Source organism: Arvicola amphibius, chromosome 12 (assembly GCF_903992535.2).
Source record: "Arvicola amphibius chromosome 12, mArvAmp1.2, whole genome shotgun sequence".
NCBI classification, from domain to species: Eukaryota; Metazoa; Chordata; class Mammalia; order Rodentia; family Cricetidae; genus Arvicola; species Arvicola amphibius.
Window position 1 is genome coordinate 165,723,214 of NC_052058.2, and position 16,838 is coordinate 165,740,051.

A 16,838-nucleotide genomic window follows, 5' to 3' on the forward strand; every position below is an offset into this window, starting at 1 on the left:
GTCACCCTTGTCCTAGTAAAGGGTTTGGGCTGCAAACCATAGAATGATTCCGGTGAGTTTGAGCATAAGAGCTCCTTGAAGGGGCAGGACAGTTCTCAGAACTGGAGTGTCCCAGAGACCCCAGCCTGGCAGGAATGGAGGGGCCCAGGCACAGCAAGAGCCCTGTTCCTTCTGTTACAGTGACCCTTTCAGAGCTGGACAAATAAAAAGCAAACAGTGTTATTATATAAGATACAATGTGTCTATTTCATTGTTATTGGATTGTTTGTTATATTGTTTGAAACAGGGCCTCACCATGGACTCTCTGGCAGGCCTAGAATTTGATATGTAGACCAGGCTAGCCTGGAACTCAACAGAGATATACCTGCCTTGGGTTCCCAAGTGTTGGGGTTAAAAATATGCACTAAGAATGCCCAGCCTTGTTTTATTCTTGCCTTGAACTCTATAGACCAGGGTGGCCTTCCTGCCTCAGTCTCCTGAGTGATGTAGTTATAGGCACATGCCACTAAGTGCACCTGACACAACTTGCTTGCTTTTTTTTTTTTTTTTTTTTTTTTTGAGACAGAGTTTTACTATGTAGCCCTGACTGCCCTGAAAACTCACTCTGTAGACCAGGCTCTGTAGACTCGTAGAGATCGTCCTGCCTCTGCCTCTGGAGAACTAGGATTAAAGGTGTGTGCACTACACCTGGCTACGACTTGCCTATTTAGAGAGCACAACACAGTGGTTTTTAGTAGAGTCACAGTCACAGAAGCATTACCACTAATTCTGTAACGTTTCATCCCTTCCAGAAGCAGCCCCAGACCCACTGTCGGGTGCCCCATCCCTCTCTCACACTCCCAGCCCTGAGATTATTCCTTCATCATTTTCTGTTTGCCCGGGCAGACCTTATAAATAGAATCACTTAGTAAGCCATCTATTTTAAGTGGCTCCCTGTATTTACAGTAGCATTTTCAAGATTTGTTTGTCAACCAAGCACCCACGTTCTACTCCTTTGTGTGTGTGTCCTTTCTTAGGTAGGGACCCCCTGTTTCTGAGACAGGGTCTCTCATTTGGCCAGCAACTCAGCATTTTAGGCTAGCTGCCATGGAGCCACAGGTTCTGCCTGTCTCCACCTCCCTAGAGTGCTTGTAAGTACACACAACCCTGTCTGGGTTTAGTGTGTGTGTGTGTGTGTGTGTGTGTGTGTGTGTGTGTGTATCTCAGTGCCCCTGTGGAGGTCAGAGGAAAACTTGTGGGAATCAGTTCTCTTCTACCATGTGAGTTCATTCTGGGGGTCAAACTCTTGGGTCATCAGGCTGAGTGGCAAGCCTTTGCCCACTGAGCCATCTCACCTCAGCTCTATGCCCAGCTTTCTTGTGTAGGTCCTGGGGATCGAACTCAGGTCCTCTTGCACACATGGCAGACATGTTACCCACCGAGCCATCACCCCATTGCTTTGTCCTGCAGATGTGAGCGCTCTCTGGTGCTCTTTTGTCTAGCCCCAATCCCGTGACATGTAATGTAAGGCTCAGAGATAATGACGTGCAAAGTCACATCACAAGTCTCCTGAGGGAGACCACATTAACACTCATGCCCTCACGTCTCACAGAAGAGACTGGGCATCACGGCCTGAGGCCTGGTTGTCTTGGCAGCTGGCAGTCATAGATGGGCAGAGGGGAGGGGACACACGTCAGGCACAACCAGGAGGTTAGGGTGGCAGAGGACTTTGGAGGTTGGTGTGCAAACCGAACCCCCATAGCGGACACTTTCTCCATGTGAGGCCAGGAGGCTGTAGAGCTCAGAGCCAAGTGACCAGGCAGAACACAGGACTCTGGGCTAGGGAGAGACCTCTCACGTCCCAGAGCTGGCAGAAGCTCTTGGCAGGGGATTTCTCTGGCAGTTGATGGTATGAGCAGTCTTAGGAGGTGACTTGAAGAAATCATTGCTGCTGAGAGGTGTGATTAGCTCTGCTGGGAGGGGAGGGTGGTGACAGGCTGGGGGACAGGAGGAAAGAACCTTGTCTGAGAGAGATGACCTCTGTGTCAGCTGCTCAGCGTCTGTCGGACCGGCGACTTGGTGAGTAGAACTGGTTCGGCAAGCTTCTGGAAGGTTCTCTCCTCGCTGCTCTGTGCTGGTCCCCGGGGTTATGGGGACAGTCTGTTGCCCCCTGGGGCAGACACACATGTCGCAGGCGCCCATGTCAGCAGTGCACATAACAAAATGGTCCAGGAAATGTGGCAGAACCCATAGGCTACAGTAGGTGCAAGAGACCTCTAACTGAGCCAGGGTTCAAGAGGGGCTCTCTGGAGACTACCAGGGTTAGGAGGAGTAGCTCAGATGGGGCAGAGGGCAGGCTGGATTGGCAGGGCAGGTCCTGGTCAGAGGCCTGGCTGGTACAAGTGTACCCTGGCTTTAGTGGGGTTCTGTGCAGAGGTGTGGGAAGAGAAGACCAGGCCAGGTGGTAGGAGGCATGGCTTGAAGAGGGCCCTTAGACGCAGGCAGTGTGACAGAGCTGGGCTCGCAGAGCCTGGGAGATTCCTCCCTGCAGAAAGGCAGGGGCCACTGGCTGCTGTCTTCCAAGGCAGACAAGGTAGTCTTGGTCACTGGCTTAGGTTACCTGGTTATTGAAATAGGGAGGGCTGAGATGGTCTCTGCTTGGGACACACAGAGGGAATCGAAGGAATTTTCCAGCTATGGACAGGAAAAACATTTACCGGAGGCTGGGAGAAGCCCAGAGGTAGAATCCCAGAGTCTTGGGTCTGGGGGTGGGGGTGGGGGGTGGAGAGAGGACACCACTTTGCTGCTGTCCTTTTGAATGGAGCTATCGTTTTTATTCTTAGCTGAAGTGACTAGGAGGCCAGCAGTCAATGGTCAGGGAGCCCTGGCCCTGCTCCTGGATTCACCAGGGGCCTCGGCCCTTGCAGGGAGACGGCCCTCCTCCACCCCAGTCTAGCAGTTCACAGAGCTTGCCCCATAATCTCCAAAGCAAAGCCTGTCACCCCCTGTTACACATCCAGAGACTGAAGCCCAGACCGGAGCCTGGAGTGCAATCGCCTTCTCCTGCTGGGAGGCAGGGGCGGATGTAATGAGATTGATAGCTGATGTGACAGCAGCGGAGACCTTAATGCAGGGGGTTGCCTGGGTGAGCTCTGGCTTCCTGGCTGTGACTTCCGTTTCTACCTTCTCTGGAAGACTGAGCATGTGGGAATGTATATGTGGGGGCCAGGACTGTACTTGTATTGGTAGCTGAACTTGGGTAAGAGTCTCCCAGGTGATACTGGTTTTGAAGGTATGAAGGGGTCATGGAGAACAGCTGAGGCTTGGCGCTGTGTGTCAGGACTGGAATCCCTGAAGAGAGGTCGTTAGTGAAGGTACAGCTTCAGTTGGAGTCAAAGCCCCGGGGTAGAAGGAACCATGAAGGAACAACGGCTTGGCACCATTTAGCAGGGTTCGAGTCCCTGAGGGGCATCCAGGAGAAGCTGTTGGGGTGAAGACGCAGCCAGGTTACAGGGGCAGGCACAGCATTTTGGAGATTCCGGGGCCATGTGATTCCTAACAGCAAGGGCAGCGGCAGTTGAGTGGAGTGAACTGAGCCTGGGAGACAAACTGTGGGTACTGTGGATAGCACACCTGGAAAAGTGCCGCTGCCAAGGCCCCGTGGAGCCCAGAGGATCGTGGGTGAAACCCGGACACTGACACTGAGTTATTCACACTGCTGGAGTTCGATTTGATTTCACTTGATTGTGACTGTGTCCTGATTATTTCCTCTTGGGGTAATTATCCCTTCCCTGACATCCTTCGACGAGGGACCGTGACCTGAGAGTTGTACGCCGGAGTAAACCCTTTCTTCCCTGAGTTGCTTTTGGTCATGGTGTTTTATCACAGCCACAGAAATCCCAAGGAAGACACCTGCCCTTGCAGGTGGACATCTGCAGAATTAACCTCAAACACTGCCTCCAGGAAGCAGCCTTGAGCCCTGGCTAAGTACCCGTTGGCACTCTCTTCTTCCGTCATGACCTGACTCATACCCCCAGCTTACGGGAGGAAGAGGCAGCCCTGCGGCAGAGGGTATCTGAACACATCCCCTCCCTCTGAAGAGCCGGACAGGAAGTATTTTAGGCTCTGCAGGTCACATGACCCCTTAGTGGTCACTTGCCCTATTGTTCTAGTTTAAGCAGCTACAAACGAGCGAGCCGAGGGGGCCAAACATAGCTATGGTTGATAAAGCTTTATTTATGGTTGCTGGGCTTTGGTTTTCATAGATTTTTTCTTTTTTCTTTTTTTTTTTTTTACTGATTTTATTGAGCTATACATTTTTCTCTGCTCCCTTCCCTTTCTCTCCCCTCCCCTTCAACCCTCTCCCATGGTCCCCATGCTCCCAATTTACTCGGGAGATCTTGTCCTTTTTCATAGGATTTTTATGGGTCACAAGATATGCTTGTTTTAAGTCCATTTCCCCCAGTGATTTAAAAATGTAGAAAACATTCTTAGGTTTCAAGCTGTACAAAAAACAAAGAAGTAGGCAACTGGTCAGATTTGGCAAGGCCGTGGCTATAGTTTGCCAAGCCATTGGCTAGAATGAGGTCCCTTGGAGCCAGACTGCCTGGCTATGAATTTTAGCTTTTCTGTATTACCTTTGTTAGAGGCGGAGTCTTTCTAAGCTTCAGACTTCTAGCATATAAAATGACTAAGACAAGGCTTTGAGAAAGTTAAAGGGTATGCCACGTTGGAAAATAGATTTGGTACTTATTCCGAATAAGTACCAAATGTCAAATATAAGAGTTATCACATAGCCCAGAAAATTTATCCCCAAGCGTATCCAAGAGAAGTGAAAATCCATGTCCACACCAAAACAAGCAAAAACTGGTAACAACCTAGAGTATCCTCAACCAACAAGTGGGGTACAAGAGGTAAAATAGCCATACCACCGAATATTATTTACCTATTTAAAAACTGGTAGCCAGGAGTGGTGGTACATGCCTATAATTCCAGCACTTGAGAGGCTAGTGACAAGTTCAAGGCTGGCCTAAGGTACTTATTGAATTCAAGGGCAACCCGGGTTACCTGGCCTTGTCTCAGAAAAGGAGATGAAGTCTGATGCTTGGTGGTGTGACGTGGTTAAACCTCGAAGAGATTTTGTTAATAAAAGCAGTATTATATAAAAGGCATGGCTTGCAAGCGGATAAGCTCTAGAACTTGTAAATCTATAGCCACTGAAGTGGCTTGGTAGCTGTCAAGCCTGAGGGGTGGCCTAGGGTGAATGAGGATGCTACTGCCCATGGGCTTTGGGTGGTGGCTGGGACAGCACGATTGCTCGGGTGTTAGGTAGCGGTGGTTAGGAAGCAAATACACTCTGAAAATGCACACACCAAACACCACGCCACACTCGTGCAAGGGTGACCTTTATGGATGTGAAGACACCCCTTCCTTCCCGTGGATGCTGGTGGTACTTCTGCAGGAAAGCACGGGGACCAGGGCCCCCTTGTCTCCAGATCTGGTGGGGGACTTATAGCCTTGCATCTCCGAGTCAACAGAGCAGGACGGGCTTCTCATCTGTATGTCGGAATCACCATGCTGGTGACATCCCCAGAGTGGGGCTGAAGATCCAGTGATGTCTGGTTCCCTGGTCACACTTGATCAACACCAACCTGGGAGGATGAGTCCTGGGGGAGTTGGGGGGTCTAAACTGACAACCAGCACTGGGTAGCGGCTCATCCCTCAGGGGACCCCCTATTGGCCTAAAGCCTCTACAGTTCCCACCATGCCGAATGCCCCTTGGGGCAGAAATGCTTGGGGATGCTGGAGTGGACCTCTGATGCCTTCATGTAGTGTGGTGCAGGCCAGGCATGGCGCTCTCTCTCTCTCTCTCTCTCTCTCCCTCCCTCCTTCCCTCCCTCCCTCCCTCCCTCCTTCTCTCTCTCTCTCTCTCTCTCTCTGAGGCTTGGTTTGTTCGACAGTTGAATGGATGGCCTTAGGATGGGGTGCCTGCCGCATTAGGTGACTGTGGCGATGGAGAGGAAGCATGGGTGTGTGGCCTTTTCCAGTGCTTGCTGCATTTCCAGCTCTCCGTGCCTGTCCGTGTTTCTGATCATGTATTCTATAGTATGTTTATTTTGAAAGTCTGCTATTGCCAGGCTCTGTTCCAGTAACGGGGGAGACAGCAGAGAATTAAAAAGACAAAACTCCTCGCCTTCGTGGAACTTACAGCGGGGTGGGCAGGCGGAGGGAATAAGCAGATACATTATATTTAAGAACATGACTGAGAAAACAGATCCGAGACTGTGGGAGGGAGCTTAGGGGGCAGGGGAGGGGCTACAGAGATGTGAAAGCCTTACTAACCGGGCAGGATGGTACATGCCTGCAACACTCGGGAGGCTGGGGCAGAAGGATCAAAGTTCAGGGTCAGCTCCAGTTATATACTGAGCTGAGAGAGATGAAGTGGGGAATGATAGGGAAAAAGAGGGAGGGATGGAGAGAGAAGAAAGAGAGGAGAGAGGAGAGAGAGAGAGAGAGAGAGAGAGAGAGAGAGAGAGAGAGAGAGAGAGAGAGAGGGGAGAATGAGCTAAAAACCTGAAAGAAAAAGATGGAGCCATGCAGATTTCCAAGGGAGGTGAAATCATCACGCTAGGTAAATGTGACAAACACTGAAGGCATCAGTGTGACCGGAGGGTAAGTAGTTGGGAGGATTATTCTTCCTCCAGGACCCCATAGAACTTCCAGAAGAGGGTAACCTCCCTGACCTAGGTTACGGTGACTTCTGCAGAACCAATGCCTCACCCTTCCTCTAACTCACAACTCTGCCCTTTTTCCTACAGTACCAGCCAGGAGCCTCCATGGGCGCTTGAGTGCCAGGCGCCAGGGCTGCGGGCACGAGCATGGTGAGACACCAGCCCCTGCAGTACTACGAGCCCCAGTTGTGCCTCTCATGCCTCACCGGCATCTATGGCTGCCGCTGGAAGCGCTACCAACGCTCACATGATGACACCACACCGGTAAGCTATCATGGGATGAAGTCAGAGGCATCCCGAAGCCCAGTGAGGGGGCCCTGGAGCTGAGGGAAATCAGGGCTCAGCTGTCTCTGTGTGGTTCTGGACAGGCCCTTAGCCCTTCCAGAGTTCAGTCAAATTTAGCCTCAGCAAAATTAGCCTATAAGGCCCCTGGCCTCCCTCAGGTGGGATAGTCGGGAAGGAGCTTGTTGCACGGATGTAGGTAGTGGGGAAAACCTGCTCCAGGGACCGTGAACAGGAAAGAGTTTGGGATGATCCTAGAGGGGTCACCCCAAGAAAAACAGAAGTTCTCAGTTCCCACAGATCTGAAAGGCCAGGTAGGGGTGTCAGGAGGATGAGGAGGTGAGTCTGGCCATCCTGGAGCCCGGGAGTCGATGGAGCCATGGCCTGGCACCAGGGTCCAGTCACCTGAGCTGCTGGCTTGCCAGGCCTGGCAGCAGGTGCTAAGGTGGATAAAGAGGCCTCAGTGCTGGCTTCCTGGGCAGACCGAGCAGCCCTCCTGTCCCTGGGGCGCTGTCAGCCTGTGGATCTGGTTTCTTCTCTGAAGGAACCCGATTCCTGTGTGGTGTTTATCTAAAAGCTTTGCTGCCTGGAGAACAGCTTTTTCGCCTCCCTCTTGCTTGTCTGAACAAAGAAGCTAGCCTCCAAATTCACCAGCTGGCCGCAAACAGTCTGGAGGGTCAAGGGTGCAGCAGCTGAGGTGGGAGGGATGGGGAGGTCAGGCTGCTTGCCTACCTGCCTGCCATCCTCTGTGCTAGAGAGGGGCGGAATGCGAGACTGTGTCCAGAGCCTAGGACCCCCATGAGGAGCATGGGTCAGTAAAATGGACCAAAACACTTCCTGTAGGAAGGAGGAATCATGGCTGAACAGAGCAAGGGAAAGGAAGAGGAAGGGGCATGACCAAGGCCACACAGTAGCCCTGGCAGTGTTAGATGGAGCCCAGCCCCCGCTGTGCCCTCAGCCTGAGCTGAGAATGGGATGGCCATTCTCTCTTGGGTAGACACAGACCAGAGTTGACAGACTTAAGGGTCGTCAACGGCGCCTCTTCCCCTCGCTGCTAGCGCCTGTGAGCTGTGTACCTGGGAGGGAGAGGCGATAACATATCCGCTCACGCGCCAACATATGAGACAGGGATAAGTGACCAGCATGGTGCCACCTGTAAGAAGACATTAGGACAAGTCACTCTGATGCCTGAGCTACTACATCACTGAGGCGGGAAGAGACCAGATTAATGACACCAGCATTCTGGGCCATCCGCTTTGTTCCATAGCTGTCTGTCCCACTCGGGCCTAGGCAGGCAGCAGGCCTCTTCCACCCACCCTCCCTATGACAGGTACCCTGTATGCTCTGTGAGTCAGTGCTGCGCTGACAGGCTCTACTCTTCGCTGCTCCTAATGACCCGTCGTGGGTCACGGAGAGTCAGAAGCCAGGGACTGGAGCAAGATCACCCAAGTGGTAATAGGCAGCCGAGGTAGTGGAAGGACAGCCAAGCTTCCAATGGAAAGGCCACTGCTTAAGCAGCCTTCGTAAGCCGTGAGTCAAGAGGTGAAGGGACTTGATTGTGACCCAAAGAGGGGTGGAGAAAGTGTGCGCCTGGGGAGTCTAAGCCGTGGGGACACCAGCGTCTGGGGCTCTGGGTTTGGAACCGAGGCCGAAGGAGCGGCAGAGCCTCCATTCTGTTTCTGCAGATGGCTGAGCTCACCTCAGGGGACCCCAAAGTCAGCTGAGGATGAGCCTCTGAGGCTCACAGCCCGCTTCCTCTCCTACTTGTGTAAATATTCCTTCTCTTTTCTGTCCCCTCCTGCCACAGATGGCCAGAATGGTGATAGAGCTGTGCTGGGCTCCCTTGCCAGCCGGGCGCAGTGAAGGGAACAGAGGGTCTGCGGTCTCAAAAGATGGCTGAAGAACAGTTGGTAGGGTGCTTGCTTAGCGTGCGGGAAGTCCTGGGTTTGCTTCCCAGCACTGGCTAAACCGGGTGTGAGGGCACAGGCGTGTGGAAGGAAGCAGGAGGGTCAAGGGCATTCTTAGTCACTTAGGGAGTTCCAAGCCAGCCTGAGACCCTGTCTCAAAACAAAACAAAAGCAGCTGATGTAAAATAGGGGCTACTGGACAAGAAGAAGCCACTGCTGGCTCTGGGGAGCAGGGAGGAGAGGCCTCTGCGAGGGGGTCCTCCCACACCTGTATCTCAACCTGTGGCGTGGAAGGCCCTGAGCGGATGAGTCCCGGAGCTAGGAAATAAGGCAGGTAGTCGCGGTCAGAGTTAATTAACATATTGAACACCTGCTGCGTGCAGGGAAGGAACAATTGACTGCCCGTAAAGGCGAGAACGAACATCGCTGCTGGCCACATCTAATTGTGCACCCATTTTACAGAGGGAGAAAATCCGGGAACAGAGCAGTTGTCCCCGAGGTCATGACAGGCCCGCAGCCGCGGTGTCTGGAGGCTGCAGGCTGTAGAAAGATTGCACTGATGTCTGGATAATGAGAGCTCAGGGAGAATGGGCCAGGAACAGATGCAACTTCCTAGTTGCTTGAGCAGGGTCTGGAGCGAGGGAGGGTTGTTCTCTGATGCCAAGCTGGGATCGCCAGTGGCAGCCTGCTCAGGCCAGACTGACCCCCAAGGGAGCGCTGGGGATGAGCAGAGTCCCAGAGCTTGGAAAGGAACCCCCCTCCATGAAGGCCACCCTTCTGCCCACTCTCAAGCCTTTGTTCACAGTTCACAGCAAATGGAAGAAGGAAGCTGGGAGCTGGAGATGGAATTGCCTCTCCTGCTGCTGGCCGAGGGTGTGGAGCAGTCGGCCGAGGGTGCCTCACCCGACGGCAAGGAAGGGAAGAGGAGCTTTTTATAACTGGGGATAATTAATTGGCTGTTGTTTGTGACTCATTACTTTAATACTGCCAATTAAGGACTCAGTGAGACAGAGACTGTTCTCAAGCTGGCCCTGGCCCTCCTCCCTCTGCCACCCCTCCCCCAAGCCCCTGGGTCCCCTGAAGGCAGCAGTGTCAAAACCAGCACCCCGCCGAGAGGGATTTAGGTCAGAGGCTTAGAGGAACTTCCAAAGCTAGACACCAAGAAGCCAGAGTATGGTAATCAGCTGCCTTGCAAGTCTGTGCTACGCTTGCCTTTTAAAAGCTATTTTGACCTTAATTGATTCCTCCTGGCTTGTGGATGGAGCGCCAAGAAGGAGTGATTTATTCAAGCTGAGGGGTCCTGGGCACAGTGTGAACCCCTGCTCATATCCCAGCTCCCCTCTTCCACCTCCAGTGAGCTAAACGGGACTGTACTTATGGATGCAATCAACAAACCTATTCTGGCACATGCGCACACATCACAGTTGTGGCTGACCCGGTTCTCTCCTGCCCTGAAAGGGAGCCCAGGCTGGCGAGAGCCGGGGGACTGTTATGAATAGACACCCAGATCACCCAGGGAAATCAAAGCCAGGTTCAGGGGTTCCTGGGAGTGGGTGGTAAACCAGGTGTCTGTTGCTCCTGACTGGTGTTTGGGAGAGAAAAAAAAAATCATTGAGCTTCATCTAGGAAAGGGAAACAATGCTACCTGGGAGGCCTGAGCCTGCAGCAGTTCTGAGCAGCCCGGACTTTAGCCTGGGGTCAAGCTGTGTGAAGGCCCCAGGGGTTACATTGTGCAGAATCCTCTGAGAGCCCTTGAGAGGAAGGTCAGGGGGCCAGAAGAGAGTTTGGGGAAGTGATGTGCCTCGTGTACGTGTGAGTGTGTGTGTGTGTACGTGCAGGAATGTGGGCAAGGGGAGAGATTCCACACACACCTAGGAGGTCCAATCACAGGCTGACCTAGGCGGAGCCTTGGAAAGAGTCCCTGTCATCCCATAGCTCTTAGTCTGGGAAGCTGGAGGCCACCCTAAGAGATGCAGCCTGTCTGTGAAGGCATGGGTGAGCCTTTGGCAGGGCAGGCAGGCAGGCAAGTCAGTATCCCCAGCACTAGTGGCCTCCCTCTTGGGGTGGAACTAGGTGATGGCTCCTTTTGCCTTGTTGGTCTGTCCCTCCATTGCCCTTCCACACCGGCCGTGCTAGCCTTGCCGTCACAGCTTCTCCGTGTTCCCTGTAATCTGGCCTTTCAGCACAGAGGCTTTGCCTGCCTGTCCCAGTGCCCACTACCCCCTCCCTTTCTCTTAACTAGATATCTTTCCACCAAACCAAGCCATTACTTCCTTCCCTGTCATGTGGGCTCTCACAGCAGTTTGGGCCGGTGCTAGCCATAAGGACTGGGATTTCCTGACCCTTGCAGTGGACGCAAAGCCTGGCTCAGGCTTGGCAATGCGTGCTAAGAGAAATGCAGAACGGACAATGGCTTGGATAGTGGCTGGTGACTGCCTGGAGGGTATGCCTGTCATCTTGCTGACTCATGGGGAGATAGCACCCCCCCCCCTGAGTTCTTGAGTGTTGGGGTTCTGGAGAAGGAAGACACACATGTATGATAAGGGGCTTGCTGCTGGATTCCAGGCCTGCCTGTTGGGCTTCTGGCTGTGGCTGACTCAGCCCTTGGGTTCTCCCAGACCCCCCCCCCCCCTTGAAGGCTGAGATTGGCTTTGTCTACAGGTGGACCAGAAAAGGGGAATTTCCCAGCTTCCTGTCCTGACAGTCTTGTGGTTTGAGTCTTGGTTGGGGTGTAGGTGAAGAGAGACTTCAGGGTTGCCTTGGTGATGAAGTCTCTTTAAGCAGATGCCAGGATATAGTTGGATTCAATCAGATGCAGCTGGACCCTCCTGGCCAGACAGCTGCTTCTCTAACTCTGCCCTTTCTTCTGACGCTGCTAGGGCCCTCAGGTGGGCCCTGGGCCTCTCAGCCTCAGTCTCTTGCCAGTTAAATGGGTTATTAGATGTGTGCTTGTCTAATTATTATTAAACGGGTACCCGTGTGCCTCCTGTCCCATGTAAAAAGAGACCCTTCCCTAACCTTGAGAAGAATGCATCCTCCCTACAGATGTCCCACAAATGGCTCTCTCCTTTTGATGGCTACAGGGAGAATCTAAAGGATGAGGGATAATGCCCTGGGCTTTACTTTTCTACTTCTGTAGTGCGGTGGTGTAAGAAGAAAATGGGAAAGGGTCTCCTGGCATCCTTCATCTCCTCTGGAAAGGATACAAGCAACACCTAGGTCCTAGCAGGTGGAGGCCCGGACCGTCCCTTAGGGAGGGTGTGTGAACTGTTCGGCCTGAGGGGTGATCAGTGGCCCGTCCTCAGGGTCCTCCAGATCTGCTTGCCTGAAGGGTGGGCAGGAGGAAAGAGAAGTTGAATGCTGGGCCTGATGCTATCCTCCCACCTAATGGGCTGCTCCGAGGGCGCCCTGGCAGAAGCGAGGACAGACAGAGGCCTAACTGCCCAGCCTTCTGTAGCCTAGAGAAATAAATCCAGACTCTTAGGCTGCCAGGAACTGGCTGGTGATGGGATTGTAATAATCCCCTCCCAGCTCGGCCCTAATGCTGCCTTCTATCTCAGCCCTACCTAGCTGCCCCTCCCCCCAAATCTCCTGGGCACCAGCCAGCATAATCCTGCCAGGGCATGCCCGGCTCTGCTTCCCAGGAACTCCTGCCCTCTTCCCAGCCCACATTTCCTCCATCCCTCATTTGAAACTTGGTGAGTTGGGCATGGGGCAGAGGTGTCCCTGGATGCTGGGAATCGCATGACTCGGGGACTCCCAAGCAGAGCTGGACCATATGAGACATGGGGCAGCTAGGCCGAACAGGTCAGCTGAGGCAGAGTCGCACACAGAAAAAAGGCTTGCTTCTGTCCAGACAGGGTGGAAATCTAGAAACAAATGTGCAGACAACCAGAGAATTTGCTGTGTCGTAGACTGAGGTGGGTGTCCTTGCAAATGTCCTGTAGTATGGGGACGTTCATGCAGCGGCTTGGGAGATCTTGCCCCTTACTTCACACCAGCATGAATTCCAGATGGATTGAAATGTGGTTTTCCCTATTTGTAAACTTTTCTTCTATTGGGAAAGCATAGAGGAAGTTGTTGAGAAAATCAGACTGTCTGGGAAGATGCTTGAGGCTTTGTTGGACCCTAGAGGTAGGCTCTGGAGGCTTTCTTGGTGTTTTGCTATCCAGAAGGATGGGCGGGGCTCAAGGCTGAGCACTCCCTGCTATAACTATGACTTAAGTGTAGTGTCTGCTCTCAGCCGCTCTCCTCAAGCACCAAGGCGGAACCGAAGAAAGCAAAAGGGGGTAGGCCCGAAGATGTGAAAACTTAAACTGGGGGTCTGAGGTGGAGCTCAGCTGGTGGGGTGCCGCGTTTGCTGAAGTTGACGTTCAGTGCTTCCTAACTGTGTAATTCTAGCTCCTGGGGGGGTAGAGCCAAGAGGATCAGAGGTTCAGAATCATCCCTAGCTTAAAAAAAAAAACAAGGGTGTGTGTGTGGTGTGGACGAGATGACCCAGAAAATGCAGGCACTTGTCACCCAAGCCTGGTGGCCCTGAGTTCAGGCCATGAAACCCAAAGTGGAAAGAGAGATCCGATTTGCCAACATTATCCTCTGACTTCCACAAATGCACGTGGTGTCTGCATGTGCGTGAGTACAGACACACACCTAGATAAAAATTATTTTAATTTAAAAAATTGGCCGTAAGAAGAGAAGCCATTTCCCTGAACAAGACCTGTCTGCTCTGTCTGCCTCTGCTCCTTCCTGTCCAGATGGAGGCTTCTCCTCCAGGAAGCCCTCTGTGCCTGTTCTTCACCTGTTGCTTGCAGTGAGCTCTTGGGCAAAGCCTTGACCCTCTGAGTTTGTTTCTTCTGTGGCTAGACAGGAATAATTCCTTGTCCCGTGCCTTATTTCCTTGAGACAGTTGAGGACCACAGAGGCACCCAGACCTGGTTGCAAGGTCTGGCTGGCCAGTGGTGTTTGTTCTTTGTGACCCCAGGCCGATCACTTTCCCTGTCTGGGCCTTGGTTTCCTGAGACCATCCCACCTGCTTTGCAGAGCTGTGGGAGTGAGATGTATCCTATCCTCATGTCATGAAGAGCATACCACAAAGAGCTCCTCCAGGCTTCTGTCTCCCAAAGCTAGGGCTGCAGCCTGTGTGAGGGGCAGGGGTTGAGCAGCAGCTTGCCAGGGTTGTGTCGGGGGTAGCCTCCTGACCAAGCTCCTGGGACCCACAACACATGACCTCCCAAGCCAGGTCTGATTTCTTGTTCTGGCTGCCTAGGGCTGCCCATCCTGGGCCTGCTGCAGGTGATCTAGCTTGCTGTCCTCAGCAGCCGGAGGAAGAGTCGGTGTAGGGCAGGCAGGGGGAGGGCGAAGACTTGATCACTGTCTTCACGTAATTAAAGGGCTGTCAGACGCGAACGGTAATTATAGGAACCGTGGTAGATCTGGCGACTTACAGCTTACACGTGTGTAATCGCTGGGGCCTGGCAGCTTTTCCTGTGAGGTGGTGGTGGTGACATCATTTCTAGGAACAAGGGAGGAAGCTGAGGGTTGAGGTGCTAAGTGCTTGGCCCACAGCCCCACAGACAGTGGGTAGAAGGGCTGGAATTAAAGCCCAGATGTGCCACATACACACACTGGTCTTTTGGCCCCACTATTGTTTGAGCCCTTTGGTTGGATTGATCTGTGTGGCTTCTATCAAAGGGGGTGGTTTTAGCTCCACTGGAGGGAGTCAGAGAGGAGGAGAGAGAAGGGGACCAAGGGGACAGCTCCTGGCCAGTGCCAGCTTGCAGGTATGTTTATTGGAGCTCTGTATGACATACCATACCTGTCCTCATTCTAAGAACAGGAAGCTGGGATGCTTGGAGACATCGATCTCCAAGGCTACTCAGCGATGACCATCCCAGTATTCAAACCCAACAAGGCCGAGCATCTGAGCCTCCCTGCTGGTTATGCTGAGGGTCTAAGAGGGACGAACTTTGGGGGCTCTCCCTGGGGCTACTTGGGCTGCAGCAGGCTGAAATGGGTACACAGGAGGCAGGAGCTGAGCAGGACATCTCAGGCTCTAATATCTATGATTCTGAGTCATCGATGCTGCCAGGATGGGACTGGCAGCCCCTACTGTCAGATCACAGAGTTCAGAAGCGGGCTCTTTCCTGTCTGGGTACCCACAGTCAGTGACGGGTAAGCGGGGCTCTGTCCTGTCTGGGTACCCACAGCCAGTGACGGGTAACTGTGTGCACCCTAGCGGCACCTAGTATGCACCCAGGAGCTGCTCGTCAGTGGAAGCCAGCAACAGCAGAGTCGCCCCACCCCACCCTGTGTGCTCCCCATGATTCCTGTGTCTAGTCAAGTATGGAGTCTGTCAGAGCCTGGATGCTAATGAGCTCTTTCTGTTAGCAGGGTCCTGGAGTGCAGAAGGCTCTGGCTGGGGGTGGACAATGGTAAGGACAGGATACAGGAAAGGATGGCCACAGGCTCATCAACAGGAGGCAGGGAAGAGAAACCACCATCTTGGGTGAAATCAGCCCATTGTGGCCCTACGGCCGCAAAGGGGCTCAGCTCCTGGAGGACCAGGGCAGGAGTGGGAGGAGATGAGGCAGGACCATAGGGCTGGAACCTTGGGGATTCTCTGTCGGGTATCACCCCTCAGCCTCCATCCCCTGGAGCAGGATTACAGAATGCTTCCTGGCCAGGCCAGGGCCCACTCCCAACCCAGACCCCTTCTCTCCAGGTGGCACAGGCCTCCCACTACCTACTACCTGTGTGAACACAGGAACTGCCATTCCACAAAGGGGCCAGTCCCCAGCTGCGTGGGAGGCTGGTCTGTCCCTCGAACCTATCCTCTTTACTGCTCACAGTCTCGCATTCATCCTTTCTTGGTTCCTCAGACTGTGTTCCAACATGCTGGTAGGCCCTGGGGACCCAGGTCACACCATGCCCCATTACTCCCCAAGGAACATGTGACCTGGTGAGCTCCCTTTATTATTTACCTAACTGTGAACCACTGGAAGCGGTACTACTGACTGGACAGCACCCTTCCAAGGTAAGGCTTAGGGTTCCCATCCTATAGGTGAGTCCTCCAGGCTCTGAGAACCCCTGCCCAAGCTGCAGAGCTGCAGCCCCAAGACACCCTTCCTGTCTCTGCAGCTGGGTGCAGTTGCTGCAGAGCTGCAATCCTGAGACATCCTTCCTGTCTCTGCAGCTGGGTGCAGTTGCTGCAGCCCCGAGACACCGTTCCCATCTCTGCAGCTGGGTACAGTTGCTGCAGAGCTGCAGTCCTGAGACAGCCTTCCCGTCTCTGCAGCTGGGTGCAGTTGCTGCAGAGCTGCAGCCCCGAGACATCCTTCCCATCTCTGCAGCTGTGTGTAGTTGCAGGGCAGGTTGCTGGGTGCCAAGAGCCAACACAGGATGTGCGGGGGTGGGAGGCCATTGAGGGTTACGGGACACAAAGGCATTTAGGAGGAGCCAGAGTTTAGGCCTGGGGGTACAGCCTGCAGAAAGGGAAGGGTTAACAGACATTCTGTCTGGGGTTGCCATACAGAGACCCAGAGGGACAGGACAGATTTGGGGGAGCATCTCAGAACTCCCCTACTTGGTGACCTCTCTGACTTCTACCTGCCCACATTGACCCCCTTGACTGCTGTCTGCCAGATGATGGTGACTGTCATAAAGCTGCACGTGTGTGGTGACTGCCTCGGGTGGTAGGGCACAATGGCTCACCCATAGGTGACGTAGTCAGAAAGGTCCTTCCCTCTCTGAGCTACCATGTGCTGCAGCACATTCCTGCAACCCTCTCTGGTACAATGCAGAGAGACAGAGGGCCAGGGCCTCAGGTTTCACTGGCATGGCACTGGCGTCAGAGGTGAGTGAAGCAGTGGGCTCTCTGTCCACCCTAGGAGCCCAGCCCAGCCCCACTCACTAATGGGCAGAGCATACCCAGGCCTTTCTC

The 16,838-nt window shown here is 53.5% G+C and overlaps 1 protein-coding gene across 1 annotated transcript in view; it reads left to right on the forward strand.

The window, feature by feature from the left end:
* Gdpd5 (glycerophosphodiester phosphodiesterase domain containing 5) overlaps window positions 1–16,838 on the forward strand; it is a 76,701-nt gene that overhangs the window by 32,868 nt on the left and 26,995 nt on the right. Inside the window, exon 3 of the mRNA XM_038313729.1 lies at window positions 6,798–6,974. Coding sequence (XP_038169657.1) covers window positions 6,858–6,974 — 117 coding nt within the window. The 5' untranslated portion in view covers window positions 6,798–6,857. The remainder of the gene's footprint in view (window positions 1–6,797; window positions 6,975–16,838) is intronic.